The 13198-nt window shown below is 46.6% G+C and overlaps 1 protein-coding gene across 1 annotated transcript in view; it reads left to right on the plus strand.

The window, feature by feature from the left end:
* The first annotated feature begins 5828 nt into the window (after positions 1–5828).
* The window catches only part of LOC119386209 (arylsulfatase B-like), a 21448-nt gene continuing 14078 nt past the window's right edge, over positions 5829–13198 (plus strand). Inside the window, exon 1 of the mRNA XM_037653544.2 lies at positions 5829–6020. Within this exon, the coding sequence (XP_037509472.2) occupies positions 5829–6020 (192 nt within the window). The remainder of the gene's footprint in view (positions 6021–13198) is intronic.

A 13198-nucleotide genomic window follows, 5' to 3' on the forward strand; every position in this document is an offset into this window, starting at 1 on the left:
CTGTGGCGACTGTGGCGCTGTTGTCGGGATCGACGTTGCAAAAACGAGCAGACTACAATGGTGTAACCGTGCAAGCTTATCAGCGATTATATCGATAAGGCTATGCTGTGGTGGCGGTTAGTTGCTTATTTAGGGCGACAATAAAAAGCGCGGAAAACAGGCTCCGGTGTATTGTAGTTGTATGCGCCTGCCCGCCTCTACATGCCGCCGCTCACCACATCCACGGTCTTAAAGAGTATTTCATCGAGATGTCGTGCCAAATGCTCTAGAACGCAGGATCATCGGTGAACATATTATGCCAAACATGATACCAAATGCATTGCAACAATGTAATGCGCATTCGGAGACTAAATGCCCGGAACCCGCTATCTACGACTTTGGCGCGGTGACCTTCGAAAGTGAGACCGCGGACTTGCGAGCGGGCACTTTACAGAAATCTTCTCCTGTTTTAAATTTAACATGGGAAAAGTGTGAGACTGGGCAAGTTGGAAATTAATTTTGAAAAGAGAGAGAGAGAGAAAAAAAGAATAAGAAAGAACAGCTAGCGCGGCAGCGGGCCGGACAGGAAAGAAAGGGAACAAGGACAGCGTTTGACCTTGTTCCCTTCTCTCTCTCTCTCTCTTTTTTTTTTGTCCATTGTTCGCTACCGCGCTGTTTTTTAAGCGAGGAAGGAAACACTTGCTGGCACACCAGGTGTTGCGTGAGGGGAGAGGGCATCGCCGCTGCGTTATGTCACCCAGGTGGCTCACGCAAGCCTCTGTTATCCGGGCGTTCCTTGTTCTCGCAAACTCTCGCTTGCGTTCTAACTTCACCTCGGTGTTCGCTACAAAGAAAATTAATGCATGAAAACAAAATGAATTCGAAAGTTCAAACGTTGGCGACAGCTAGAGTGTTCCGGCCGGACGTCCGACTTCACGCTCAAAAGCTGAGTGTCTTGCCCACCGTGAATCTGGCGCTTCCCAGGTGGCAGGCCTGTATACTTTGCTTTATAACATCATGATATATACTTGGACCGAAATTTTGACGTCACCGCTTTCGTCATGCGGTCTTAGGAATGATAATTTCGGACCAAGTTGCATGATGTGATGAAGCAGAGTACACAGACTTGCGCGCGGTCTTTATCTACGTCTCTGTCACAAGCACTGGGCAATTCACACCATTGGGTTTAGCTGCTGCACGCCTGCCGTCCTTCGTACCCTTGGTGACTGCTGCTGCCACCTCGGTCTCTCGTCTCACATGAGGTCGATGGCACGCTGCTACTTGCTGGCTCAGGCATTCAAAGGGTATCATTTAATATATAATGCCTTATTCGCGTCCTCAACTCGTAAGAAGCGATTAGATGTCCTGATATTTTTTCGCCCTTTGTGCCACAATTCTGACCCGCAGAAAAAAAAGTGATTAGGAATTATGTAGCGGGCCGGAATTTTTTAGGGGCGAAGCTCCTTTAGCATCACCTGGTCGGTCGTCGCTCCGTCCGGCGTTCCCCCGCCGTCGCGTCTCCCGTATCATTCAACAGATGGCGCTGTCCCATAGCATGCAAACTGCAGTTGGGTGACGATATACTAGATGGCACTGTCCCACAGAGATGTGTGAAATATGGCGGTTGGGTAATGGACGCTAGATTGCGTAATCTATCGTAAGATAACTTCATCATCAGACCATCTAGCTCTCCAAGAAGACCTAGATCTCATAACTAATTGGTGCTCACGCTGGCAAATGTCACTCAATACCGATAAGTGTAAGCTAATGACCTTCACTCGCAAGAAATCGTTTTCCCTCTTTAACTATACCCTTAATAACTGTCATGTAACACGCACATCATCTTACAAATACCTTGGCGTGCATCTATCACCCACACTGTCATGGATCACACATATAGATAAAATTTCAGCACAGGCATCTCGCCACTCTCGGCTACCTTAAACGAAATCTTAACGACGCTCCAACATCGACCAAATCACTCGCATATCTAGCATTCGTTCGTCCTCAACTTGAATTTGCCTCATCAATTTGGTCACCTCATCAGGCCTACCTAATCGACGTCCTTGAACGTGTACAAAACCGCGCCGCGCGCTTCATTGCTAAAAATTACAGCCGACATGCCAGCATCACTCACATTAAATCTTCGCTGTCATTGCCTTCATTAGATTCCCGCCGAAAGATCGCTTTGATTTGCTTATTTCATAAAATAGCATCCGGTAAACACATAACCACCCTCCCTCTTTCCAAACCGACACGAACGTCCCGCCGTTTGCACAATAACCGTTCCTTCAAACGCATTTTCGGACGCACTAACGCATTCAACTCATCAGCATTGCCAGTAGCACTTGAATTATGGAATGGTCTTCGCGATAACGTTGTCAACATTGATGACCCTGTATTGTTTCGTCACGAAGTAACCACCATTTTTTCATGACTAGTGGCTTCTACGTTCGATTAAATCATATACATGCTCTTCTCTAACTATTGTATAATTTGTTGTTGTCAAGTGATGTAATCCTTACAAATTAGTATCTCTGCATTTTGTTTATTAGTTGTATGTCACGCTTGTTCTCGCTAACAATTATATAACGTTGTTTCATAGCTTTATGTGGCATAACATGTATAGTTTTTTGCTTCCACTTATGTGATCTTATACAATGTATAATCCCCCCCTCACACAATACTCCTGCTGGAGCCTGTGGGGGTTTTGTGAATAAATGTGAATAGATAGCGTTATAGATGACCCGGAAACATAGAGTTTCCTACAATACTTACTAGAGGGAACTCTGGCGCTAGTGTCTATGGGAGCTGCATCGCATGACGCTTCAGCCAGCATGGGAATGATGGGTAGTACACAAATTTGTCTAAACTTCGTTCTTTCGGCTCCGTTTGGCTGCGCGTCGGCTGCATCCGCTTTGTCGCAAAACAAAGTTCAGCAAAAGTCAGCAGTTCCACTTCACCACTTTAACTTTTTTAGGCTCGCCAAATCAAACCTGGTCACGAAGTTCATAACGGTTGCTTTATAGACAGCACCATGTTTGACGTCTGCATCCCAGGTCAGTGGGCATGGACTGAAGATTGCCGTTGCGAACGCTTCATGCCGCTTGAGTTACGTCGGCGAAAAGCTGGTGGAGATACAAAATTTCAAAAAAATATTTCTCAAGTGAATAAAAAAATACCCCTTTGTAACTTTCCCTACATTCAGCTATTACATAGAGCTTTCAAATGAAGTATCGTGCATATTTTTAGTCCGACCACCAAGGCAAGTTTTTTGACGCTGAATACAGAGCTTTTTAAAAAAAAGTGATATTCGCAATTTTTTTTTCAGACAATCTGCTACACCTTCAGCGACTAAATTATTTTTACTTTGTAGTATGTCGAACAGGCCACCAGTATATAATTTGTTTCTACCCTTTGAGTTTGCCTTGTTTCTGGAAAAAAATATCAAACTTTGCAACTTTATTCAATTTTGCTCGTGCGAAAACCTCTCGAAGAGTCGATATACATAAATAAGTCATTATTTCTACAGTTACATTACCTCATTAGCTTGCCGGAAATATTTTATCGAGTGCATCCCATAAACGTCCTTCGAAAAAAAATGTTGTTTGATGCCCTGTAGCTCAGTCGGCGCAAAACTGCAGACTCTCACAAATAGACGTGAAAATATATATATATATATAATATATATAGAATATATATAATATATATAATATATATATATATATATATATATATATATATATATATATATATATAGATATATATATATATATATAATATATATATATATATATATATATATATATATATATATATATATATATATATATATATATTATATATATACAGGCCTGACTGGTATCAAGCACCTTTCGTCGGGCACCTCGTGCGGTCACCCTGCGTTTTAACATACCGTCATAGACGTATCTACCGGGGCGGGGGGGCAAGGGGGGCGCTAGCCCCCCCACTGAGAAATGTTGGGGGGCGGAGCCCCCCACTTTCGACCGTGGTTATTGTTGGCTGGAGACTGGGAAACTAACAAGTCAGGCAAAGTTTTACTTGAACGCAGCAATAACGTAATTTTGTAATAAAATTTGTCCTACGATTCTGCGGTGACGACAGTCCTCTGTGTGTCATGACTACGCACTGTAGACTACCTGCGGTGCGGGCTGCCTATTCCACGCGTGTCCCTCTTGCGCTCGAGCATTGCAGAGGAGGCTAACGCTCGGCAGGGGCTCTATGACATTACAGCAATTGTAATGATTTCAGTTTGTCCTGCCTGAAATTTAAGTAATCCGCGACGCAAATATGGGCGGGAACCAGTAAACGTTTTATAGCCCGATCAAACGCTCTCTTTTTTCAGGAAATGCAGTTTCTTTGAAAACGAATAGCATCGCGACTGCTCCATATTCAAGCTGCTGTGAGTTGATGAGTGTGCAGAAATGTCCAGTATTTTAGTTGTGCCTAGACAGGACAGCCTCGGACTAAATTATAACACAGGGCCCGCAAGAGATACGAAGAAGCTTATTTGCGCTGTGGAAGAAGCTGTAAGCAAAGTCGACGCCCCTAGACGTGATTAAGCTCGCACGCGCGTTATAAATGTGCTTTCTAGGATTCAGAATCCTTCTACAAAGTCCGTGCTGTCGCTGGAAGAACGTGAGGCTATCGACGGGCTAAAGAAGCAACCCAGACATTGTCATCCTTCCGGCCGACAAAGGAAATGCAACGGTTTTGCTTGATAGTCGTGACTACACTAAAAAGATGCTGGCATTGCTTGGTGATTCTAGCACCTACACTCGGCTGACCCGTGATCCCACAGGAAAACTGCAAAGAGATTTCCAAAAGCTTTTATCTGAAGTCTTTCGTGTGGTGGCACGCCAGCACAAGCCACTCGATTACCGCATATTGTGCCACAACGGATCAGCTCCCGCGCTGTATGGCCTACCAAAGATACACAAGGAGGATATACCTATGAGGCCTACCCCTACACAAGCTATCCGGTTTCTTACACCGTGTTATTTCGCCACTCGTTGGAAAAAGCGGCACGCATGTGCGCAATTCCGCCGACTTTATTGAAAAGGTACGGCACGTTGTTCCTGCTCATGATGACGTCATGGTTTCATTTGATGTCAAGAGCGTTCCAGTAGAACTGGCTGTAAATGTTTGCACCGCTGCGCTCGAGTCTGACGGGACACTGCCCGAGAGGTCTCCAATTGACGTTCCAGACCTGTCCCGTCTCCTTAGGTTCTGTTTATCAAAAAACCTACTTCGTCTTCCAACAGAACTTCTACCTGCAAGCACATGGTACTGCTATGGGCGCATCTATCTCCGTTTCTGCTGCCAATCTTGTTTATGGAAGACATCGAGCGTCGGGCGTTCGCTTCGTTCACCCCTTCTCCAAAGGTCTTTCTGCGATATGTTGATGATTGTTTTTGCATAATTTCCAAAGATGCCCTCACTGCTTTCACTGCTTGCCTGAACAGCGTTGAAAAGGCGATTCAGTTTACTGTCGAGCAAGAAGTCAGCGGTTGCCTGCCTTTTCTTGATGTTCTCGTGAAACGGGGTAATACTGGTCTGACCTTCAACGTGTACAGGAAGTCGACACATACAGGACAGTATTTACATTTCGATTCAGTGCATACGCATTCACACAAACGTTCTGTTCCCGCTACCCTGTTCCAGCGAGCCAAAACCATTTGTACAAGTCAAGATGACTACAAGCGTGACAGTGATAACATCTTCGAAGAATTAAAAACGTGCGGATACCCCCGTCCTTCTTGTCCACTGTGCAGAAGCAACTATCGCGACCACGTAGGCAGCGTTCAACGCCGTCTCTTAAGAAGCGAATGGCCATCCCGTATGTACCCGGAACAAGTGAGACCATCGCCCGCATCATGCGCATGTACGACGTCGAAATAGCGCATGTTCCAGCTCGGAAGCTAAGGAACGCCCTAGTCAACGCAAAAGACAAGTTGCCGAGCGAAAATTTCCCGGGTGTTGTTTACGAGGTTGCCATGATTCTGACAAGCAATACATTGGTGAGAGCGGTGACTTCAAGAAAAGAGTCAAACAACACGAATATGACGTGGAATCTACAGGGCACCAAATTGACTGGTCAAGTACACGCGTTCTGGCCAAAGAAAAGAAGCTTGCATCACGCCTACCCCTGGAATCGCTGCATATACAGACGACTGCGCACACTCTGAACAGGAGTGATGGGACGCTTCCGACAATGTACTATCGCTGCTTACGTCACGTACTTAGGCGTGCTTAAATACGCTGTGCCATCCTTATGGCTTTTATTGTGAACAAGGCTCCCGTATGGGGGGCCGAAACATCAAGCAAACTGTGTTCCTCTTTTGGTCGGTGTATCTTTTCGCGTTTACACTACAGCTAAAATAGATTCCCACTTTAGTCTGCGATTAGCCTGCTTCACTCGCCTTATCATATGGTAGCCTGCGGCTTGTAACAAGGCAGTGGACTCGAGTACATTGAGAAGCCCAGCTCAAGTTTGCCCCGTTACTTGATCTACCTCACCAGGGAGGTGATCAACGTACACGGTTTTCTGGACTAAGAAGGCTGCCTACCTGCAAAGGATTGTGTCTGTTACTAATAATGTTTATTTCTATCTCTACCTCTTTGTCAGTAGCCGCTGCGAATGTGATTGGCGGTGCCTTCTTAAACTGCGTTCAGAAAGAGACACTGTCTGGCTATTCCGAAAAACATGAGTTATTGTTCAGCGGCCGCACAGTAATGTGCTGCTTATTGCGTACACTTCATTTTAACGCCGCGAGTTTTCGCAGACTTGTGACGTCGCGTAACGATTGGAGGCAATTTTAAGGCACATTGAAAATTTTTGACGAATAGCGAAGAACCAATGTCAAACAATACGCCGTATTGAAAATAGTTCATTATTATTATTTTTTACGCAGTCATGCGTACGTGGTAATTGTGCGGTGGATCACTTACGCGTCATTTGTTGCGTCGTTTTACGAGCAGGTGCTGTGAGCATGACCCAGAAAATTTCGACCAATCATTAACAGCTAACGACCTATACGGAAGGAAACAATGCGGGGTAGTTTAACGTTATAATTGCCCACATTTTTTCAAGGAAAATTTGAGCTTACACAATTTACGTATAGGCTATTTACTTGGAGGAACCGAGAGGGGAAGAGTAAAGGGCCACTTCACCGCTTTTCCGTCCACCCCCCACCCAAGCTGGGAAAAGTAGGAGGGCAAGGAACGACACCTAGTATATAAATTCGTAGTCATTTATAATGTTATAATTACAGTAAAACCTCGGTGATACGAATCTCGCGGGGTCGCCAAAAATATTCGTATCATCGAAATTCGTATAACCAGAAAACATGCAAAATACTCTGCTACAAAAGAAAGCTGGCATCCGTTTTCATTTATTGTTTCTCAGGGCCGTAACAACGCCATGAAGCGCTCTGAAGAAATTACAGTAAAGTTTTAAGATGTGAATGATCATACTCGTACTCGTAAACATACGTTGCTTGCGCGCGTGATGAACCAGGTGTGATGTGACCCGTGACAGCTAGTAGCCCCTTCCTAATCTGAGTATGCTTTTCCGCATGACACTAGAGTACTGCGACGAAAGTGACTTAAGGAGCGCTTTGCACGCGATATATGAAGGTCAGAAAATTTTCAACCGCTGTCTTTTGTTTTGATTCTTTTGTTATCGCGTTGGTGTTGGGGATGTTTTTCGGGATATTTAGGGCCGTGCCCGCACAATCGGCAGGTTTGCTCAAAAATCGGGAGTCTCCGGTGCAAATTGGAGAGTTGGCAGGTATGCGCGCCCTCAACAACCGTGCATGTTGACGTTGCGAGGCCTAGCTCCTTCGCCAAGACCGTCCTCTTTCGGTCCTCGTCCACCTTAAACGGGATGTCTGATTGCGAGGACATGGCTTGCATTGGCGTGGCAGGCATGTGCAAACACAGTACAACGACTCTGCCTCGAGCACAGCAGCACTCGTCAGCGCGTACAAAAAAAAAAAAGAAAAAAACGCAACGCCAACGTCATCTGTAATCTGTACACGAAGGCACACAAACGCGCATTAAGGCGTTCAAGATTCTCGCGCATAATCTCAGAGGCTACGACGCGCCGCTGATGGCCAAACTGACGGCGCGGCGCGCTGCCCGCGCTTGGGTTCCTGCGGCCGCGCGATTGGCGCGTCTTCCGCGACAGTGCGGGCAGCACCTGTTCGTACCTGCGCGGTAGCGTGCGTTCGTATCAAACGTCGCGGGGGGAAAATCGGTTCGCAACAACCGTACTTCATTACATTGCAAGCTAAAGGGCCTTGGCCGGGACCACAGAAAAATTCGTATCACCCCGAAATTCGTACGAGCGGTGATCGTGTCACCGGGGTTCTACTGCATACACAACCAGCTCAATGTGGTTTGCTTAAGTATTAATCGACTGAACTTGGTCTTCTTCTTAAGACTTTATATTAGAGGGCTCTGACAGTAAAGAAATTGGCACTCGGCGTATCCTGAAGTCTTTGCGAAATACCTTGCTTTGTCAGCCACATGTTTTGTTTAATAAGTGAGAACTTAAGGTACTATATAGAGTCATAGCAGGTTCTTCACACTCATCGTATCTACAACACCAAACTAAGACTAGATAGTTTGCTGATGAAATGCTCAGATGATCTGGTTAAATTTGGGTGTACTTTCTTAAACTTCACGGTAATATTTGCAAAATGTTATTAAACACTGCTGTGTTGTCGCGGTATAGGCGGCCCAGCTGCACAATCTGTTTGTGCAGATCTTCCTGATTTAAACCAACAGTTGTGCAAAGAAAGTCATGTGATCAGCTCTATGAATATATAAATCGCCTCAAGTCACAGATATATATATCTATATATATATATATATATATATAAGATATATATATATATATATATATATATATATATATATATATATAACACATCGGACATAGTGAGCGACGCCAGCCCCCCCCCCCCCCCCCCCCCACTCGCGAACGAGTTGGTACGCCACTGGAAAAAAACCGCCTTCCAGTCGTCTCAGACGAATGAGCTATGCGAGTTTTGTCTTCACTCGGTCGGTGTCCAATCGCTGCCTCGGCTGCGGTGCGCGAAATCGAACCGCGCTTGTTTCAGCACGGGATCATGCGGGATAACTTACAACTATTGTCTCCAGTTCTTCTACTGTAGTATTTCACGAGGAAAAAGTTCGGTGCCATGGCGACAAATCCAAACAAACGATCCCTCCTTATCACTTTGTACGTGTATCCACGCGCACAGACGACGATAGAGCGCAAGTCGGACTTCGCTCGCTCGCTTCACGGGTGAACTGCGAGAGCAGACAATCGAGCGACCATGCGCATGTTTTGCATCTGACGTCACCACAACTAACACTAGCGATGCTGCTGCATCAAGTAACCAGAATTCGTACTTTGGTTCGACGTGACGCTAGTGTCGATGTGACTCAGCTTCAAAAATTGGCGTCAGTAGCCACGTAGGAAGGCAGGAGAGCCCCGCCCACATCACCGAAGGGGACTCCCGGTCATCTCCGCCAGTACAGTAGTAGTTTGCCGGACGGCGGAGTCACTGGCTCATGACGTCAGTCTAGGGCGCGTGCCAGTAGCAAGAAAGACAGAACTTTAGAGATAATAACAGACATTTTTTAAGTATTGGTCTGTTAGTATCTCAAAAGCTTTGTCTTTCTTGCTTAAAGTACATTAGTTTCATTCCGAAACAACTTACTGGGGTTGGTTTTAGCTGCACGCTTAGAGGACAGGTTCGCATACACTTCGCTGACAGAGGGTCTTGCTTACCATTTTCGTAATTGATGAGAGTCGCGCCCAACGTGCCAACCAGCGAGCGAGTTGCCACCTATAGCTCCGATTACCTGGCGATTAGTAATACTAAAAAGAAGAAAGTGAGGGAGCCCTAAGAACGGAGCCTTCGTTCGTTGCATAGGTCGGCACTGTAAGAGAATACTCACTTATACTCACTCACCCCAATTTTTCCGCCTTCGCACTCACTCACACTCATACTCACGCCTACTCACACTCTTAGGCACTCACTCACGTTCATACTCACGCCTACTCACACTTACAGACACTCACTCACGTCCATACTCACGCCTACTCACACTCATAGGCACTCACTCACTTTCATACTCACTCCTACTCACACTCATAGGCACTCACTCACGTCCATACTCACGCCTACTCACACTCATAGGCACTCACTCACGTCCATACTCACGCCTACTCACACTCATAGGCACTCACTCACGTTCATACTCACGCCTACTCACACTTATAGGCACTCACTCCACTTTCGTACTCACGCCTACTCACCTCTTAGGCACTCACTCACGTCCATACTCACGCCTACTCACACTTATAGGCACTCACTCACTTCATACTCACGCCTACTCACACTCATAGGCACTCACTCACGCCATACTCACGCCTACTCACACTCATAGGCACTCACTCACGTCCATACTCACGCCTACTCACACTCATAGGCACTCACTCACGTCCATACTCACGCCTACTCACACTCATAGGCACTCACTCACGTTCATACTCACGCTACTCACACTCATAGGCACTCACTCACTTTCGTACTCACGCCTACTCACACTCATAGGCACTCACTCACGTTCGTACTCACGCCTACTCACACTCATAGGCACTCACTCACGTCCATACTCACGCCTACTCACACTCATAGGCACTCACTCACTTTCAACTCACGCCTACTCACACTCATAGGCACTCACTCACACTCATACTCACGCCTACTCACACTCATAGGCACTCACTCACGTCATACTCACGCCTACTCACACTCATAGGCACTCACTCACGTCCATACTCACGCCTACTCACACTCATAGGCACGCACTCACGTCATACTCACGCCTACTCACACTCATAGGCACTCACTCACGTCCATACTCACGCCTACTCACACTCATAGGCACTCACTCACGTCCATACTCACGCCTACTCACACTCATAGCACCACTCACTCCGTACTCACGCCTACTCCACTCATAGCCACTCACTCACTTCCATACTCACGCCTACTCACACTCATAGGCACTCACTCACTTTCGTACTCACGCCTACTCACACTCATAGGCACTCACTCACGTCCATACTCACGCCTACTCACACTCATAGGCACTCACTCACGTCCATACTCACGCCTACTCACACTCATAGGCACTCACTCACTCCATACTCACGCCTACTCACACTCATAGGCACTCACTCACGTTCATACTCACGCCTACTCACACTCATAGGCACTCACTCACGTTCCTACTCACGCCTACTCACACTCATAGGCACTCACTCACGTTCATACTCACGCCTACTCACCCTCATAGGCACTCTCACTCACGTTCATACTCACGCCTACTCACACTCATAGGCACTCACTCACGTTCATACTCACGCCCTCACACTCATAGGCACTCACTCACGTTCATACTCACGCCTACTCACACTCATAGGCACTCACTCACTCCATACTCACGCCTACTCACACTCATAGGCACTCACTCACGTCCATACTCACGCCTACTCACACTCATAGGCACTCACTCACGTCCATACTCACGCCTACTCACACTCATAGGCACTCACTCACGTCCATACTCACCCTCTCACACTCATAGGCACTCACTCACGTTCATACTCACGCCTACTCACACTCATAGGCACTCACTCACGTCATACTCACCCGCCTACTCACACTCATAGGCACTCACTCACGTTCATACTCACGCCTACTCACACTCATAGGCACTCACTCACGTCCATACTCACGCCTACTCACACTCATAGGCACTCACCCTCACGTTCATACTCACGCCTACTCACCTATAGGCACTCACCCTCACGTCCATACTCACGCCTACTCACACTCATACAGCGCACTCACGTTCATACTCACGCCTACTCACACTCATACACTCACTCACTTTCGTACTCACGCCTACTCACACTCATAGGCACTCACTCACGTCCATACTCACGCCTACTCACACTCATAGGCACTCACTCACTTTCGTACTCACGCCTACTCACACTCATAGGCACTCACTCACTTTCGTACTCACGCCTACTCACACTCATAGGCACGCACTCAGTCCATACCACGCCTACTCACACCTAGGCACTCACTCACGTTCATACTCACGCCTACTCACACTCTAGGCACTCACTCACGTTCATACTCACGCCTACTCACACTCATAGGCACTCACATCACGTCCCTCTCAACCTCAGCCGCTACTCACACTCATAGGCACTCACTCACAGTTCCATACTCACGCCTACTCACACTCATGGCAGCACTCACCCCTTCGTACTCACGCTTACTCACACTCATAGGCACTCACTCACTCCATACTCACGCCTACTCACACTCATAGGCACTCACTCACGTTTTCGTACGCACGCCTCTCACACTCATAGGCACTCCACTCACGTCCATACTCACGCCTACTCACACTCATAGGCACTCACTCACGTTCATACTCACGTGCACTGACTCTCATAACCGACTTACTCACGTTCACACTCACACCTACACACACTCATAAGCGCATACGCACGCTCTATCACTCTGCAGTAAAGTAGAGAGGTGGGCGAGTTTGAACTGATGCATTCTTGAAAACTTTTCAGGCGCGAACTGGACGGAGCACAAAAGAAGAGGACACAAGGCGCGCTGTCTAACAACTGAAGTTTATTGAAGAAAACTCGAACACCAGAAAACAAACAACGCATGCGCGGAGTTACCTGTAGTCAAAGACTCGTTAAGCTTACGTAGCTCACAATCTAAAGGCAGACGGACGGTCTCAGATATGGCATCATCTCCCGGGTTGTCCAGATAAGATCGAACACGAGGTCCCGGTCACCATTACCGATTGTGATGAAATTTACTGTACGTCTAGGCATTACACCCAGAACAATGGTTTCGCAGTTAGTTGTGCGAAAAAAATTTGTTCGCCTGAAAAAAAATATATAAATTTTGGCCGCAAAAAACGCTTTTTTGCCGATTTCGCGATTATTTCTGAAATTTGAGCGCACCTAGAAAGAAACGGTGCACTCTCGCACAATATTTATTCCCCTTAAGAACAGTGAAATACAATCTTATGAGTGTATTATTTCCCTTGCTTCAAGCACGTTCGGAAGAAA

Source organism: Rhipicephalus sanguineus, chromosome 3 (assembly GCF_013339695.2).
Source record: "Rhipicephalus sanguineus isolate Rsan-2018 chromosome 3, BIME_Rsan_1.4, whole genome shotgun sequence".
Taxonomy (NCBI): domain Eukaryota; kingdom Metazoa; phylum Arthropoda; class Arachnida; order Ixodida; family Ixodidae; genus Rhipicephalus; species Rhipicephalus sanguineus.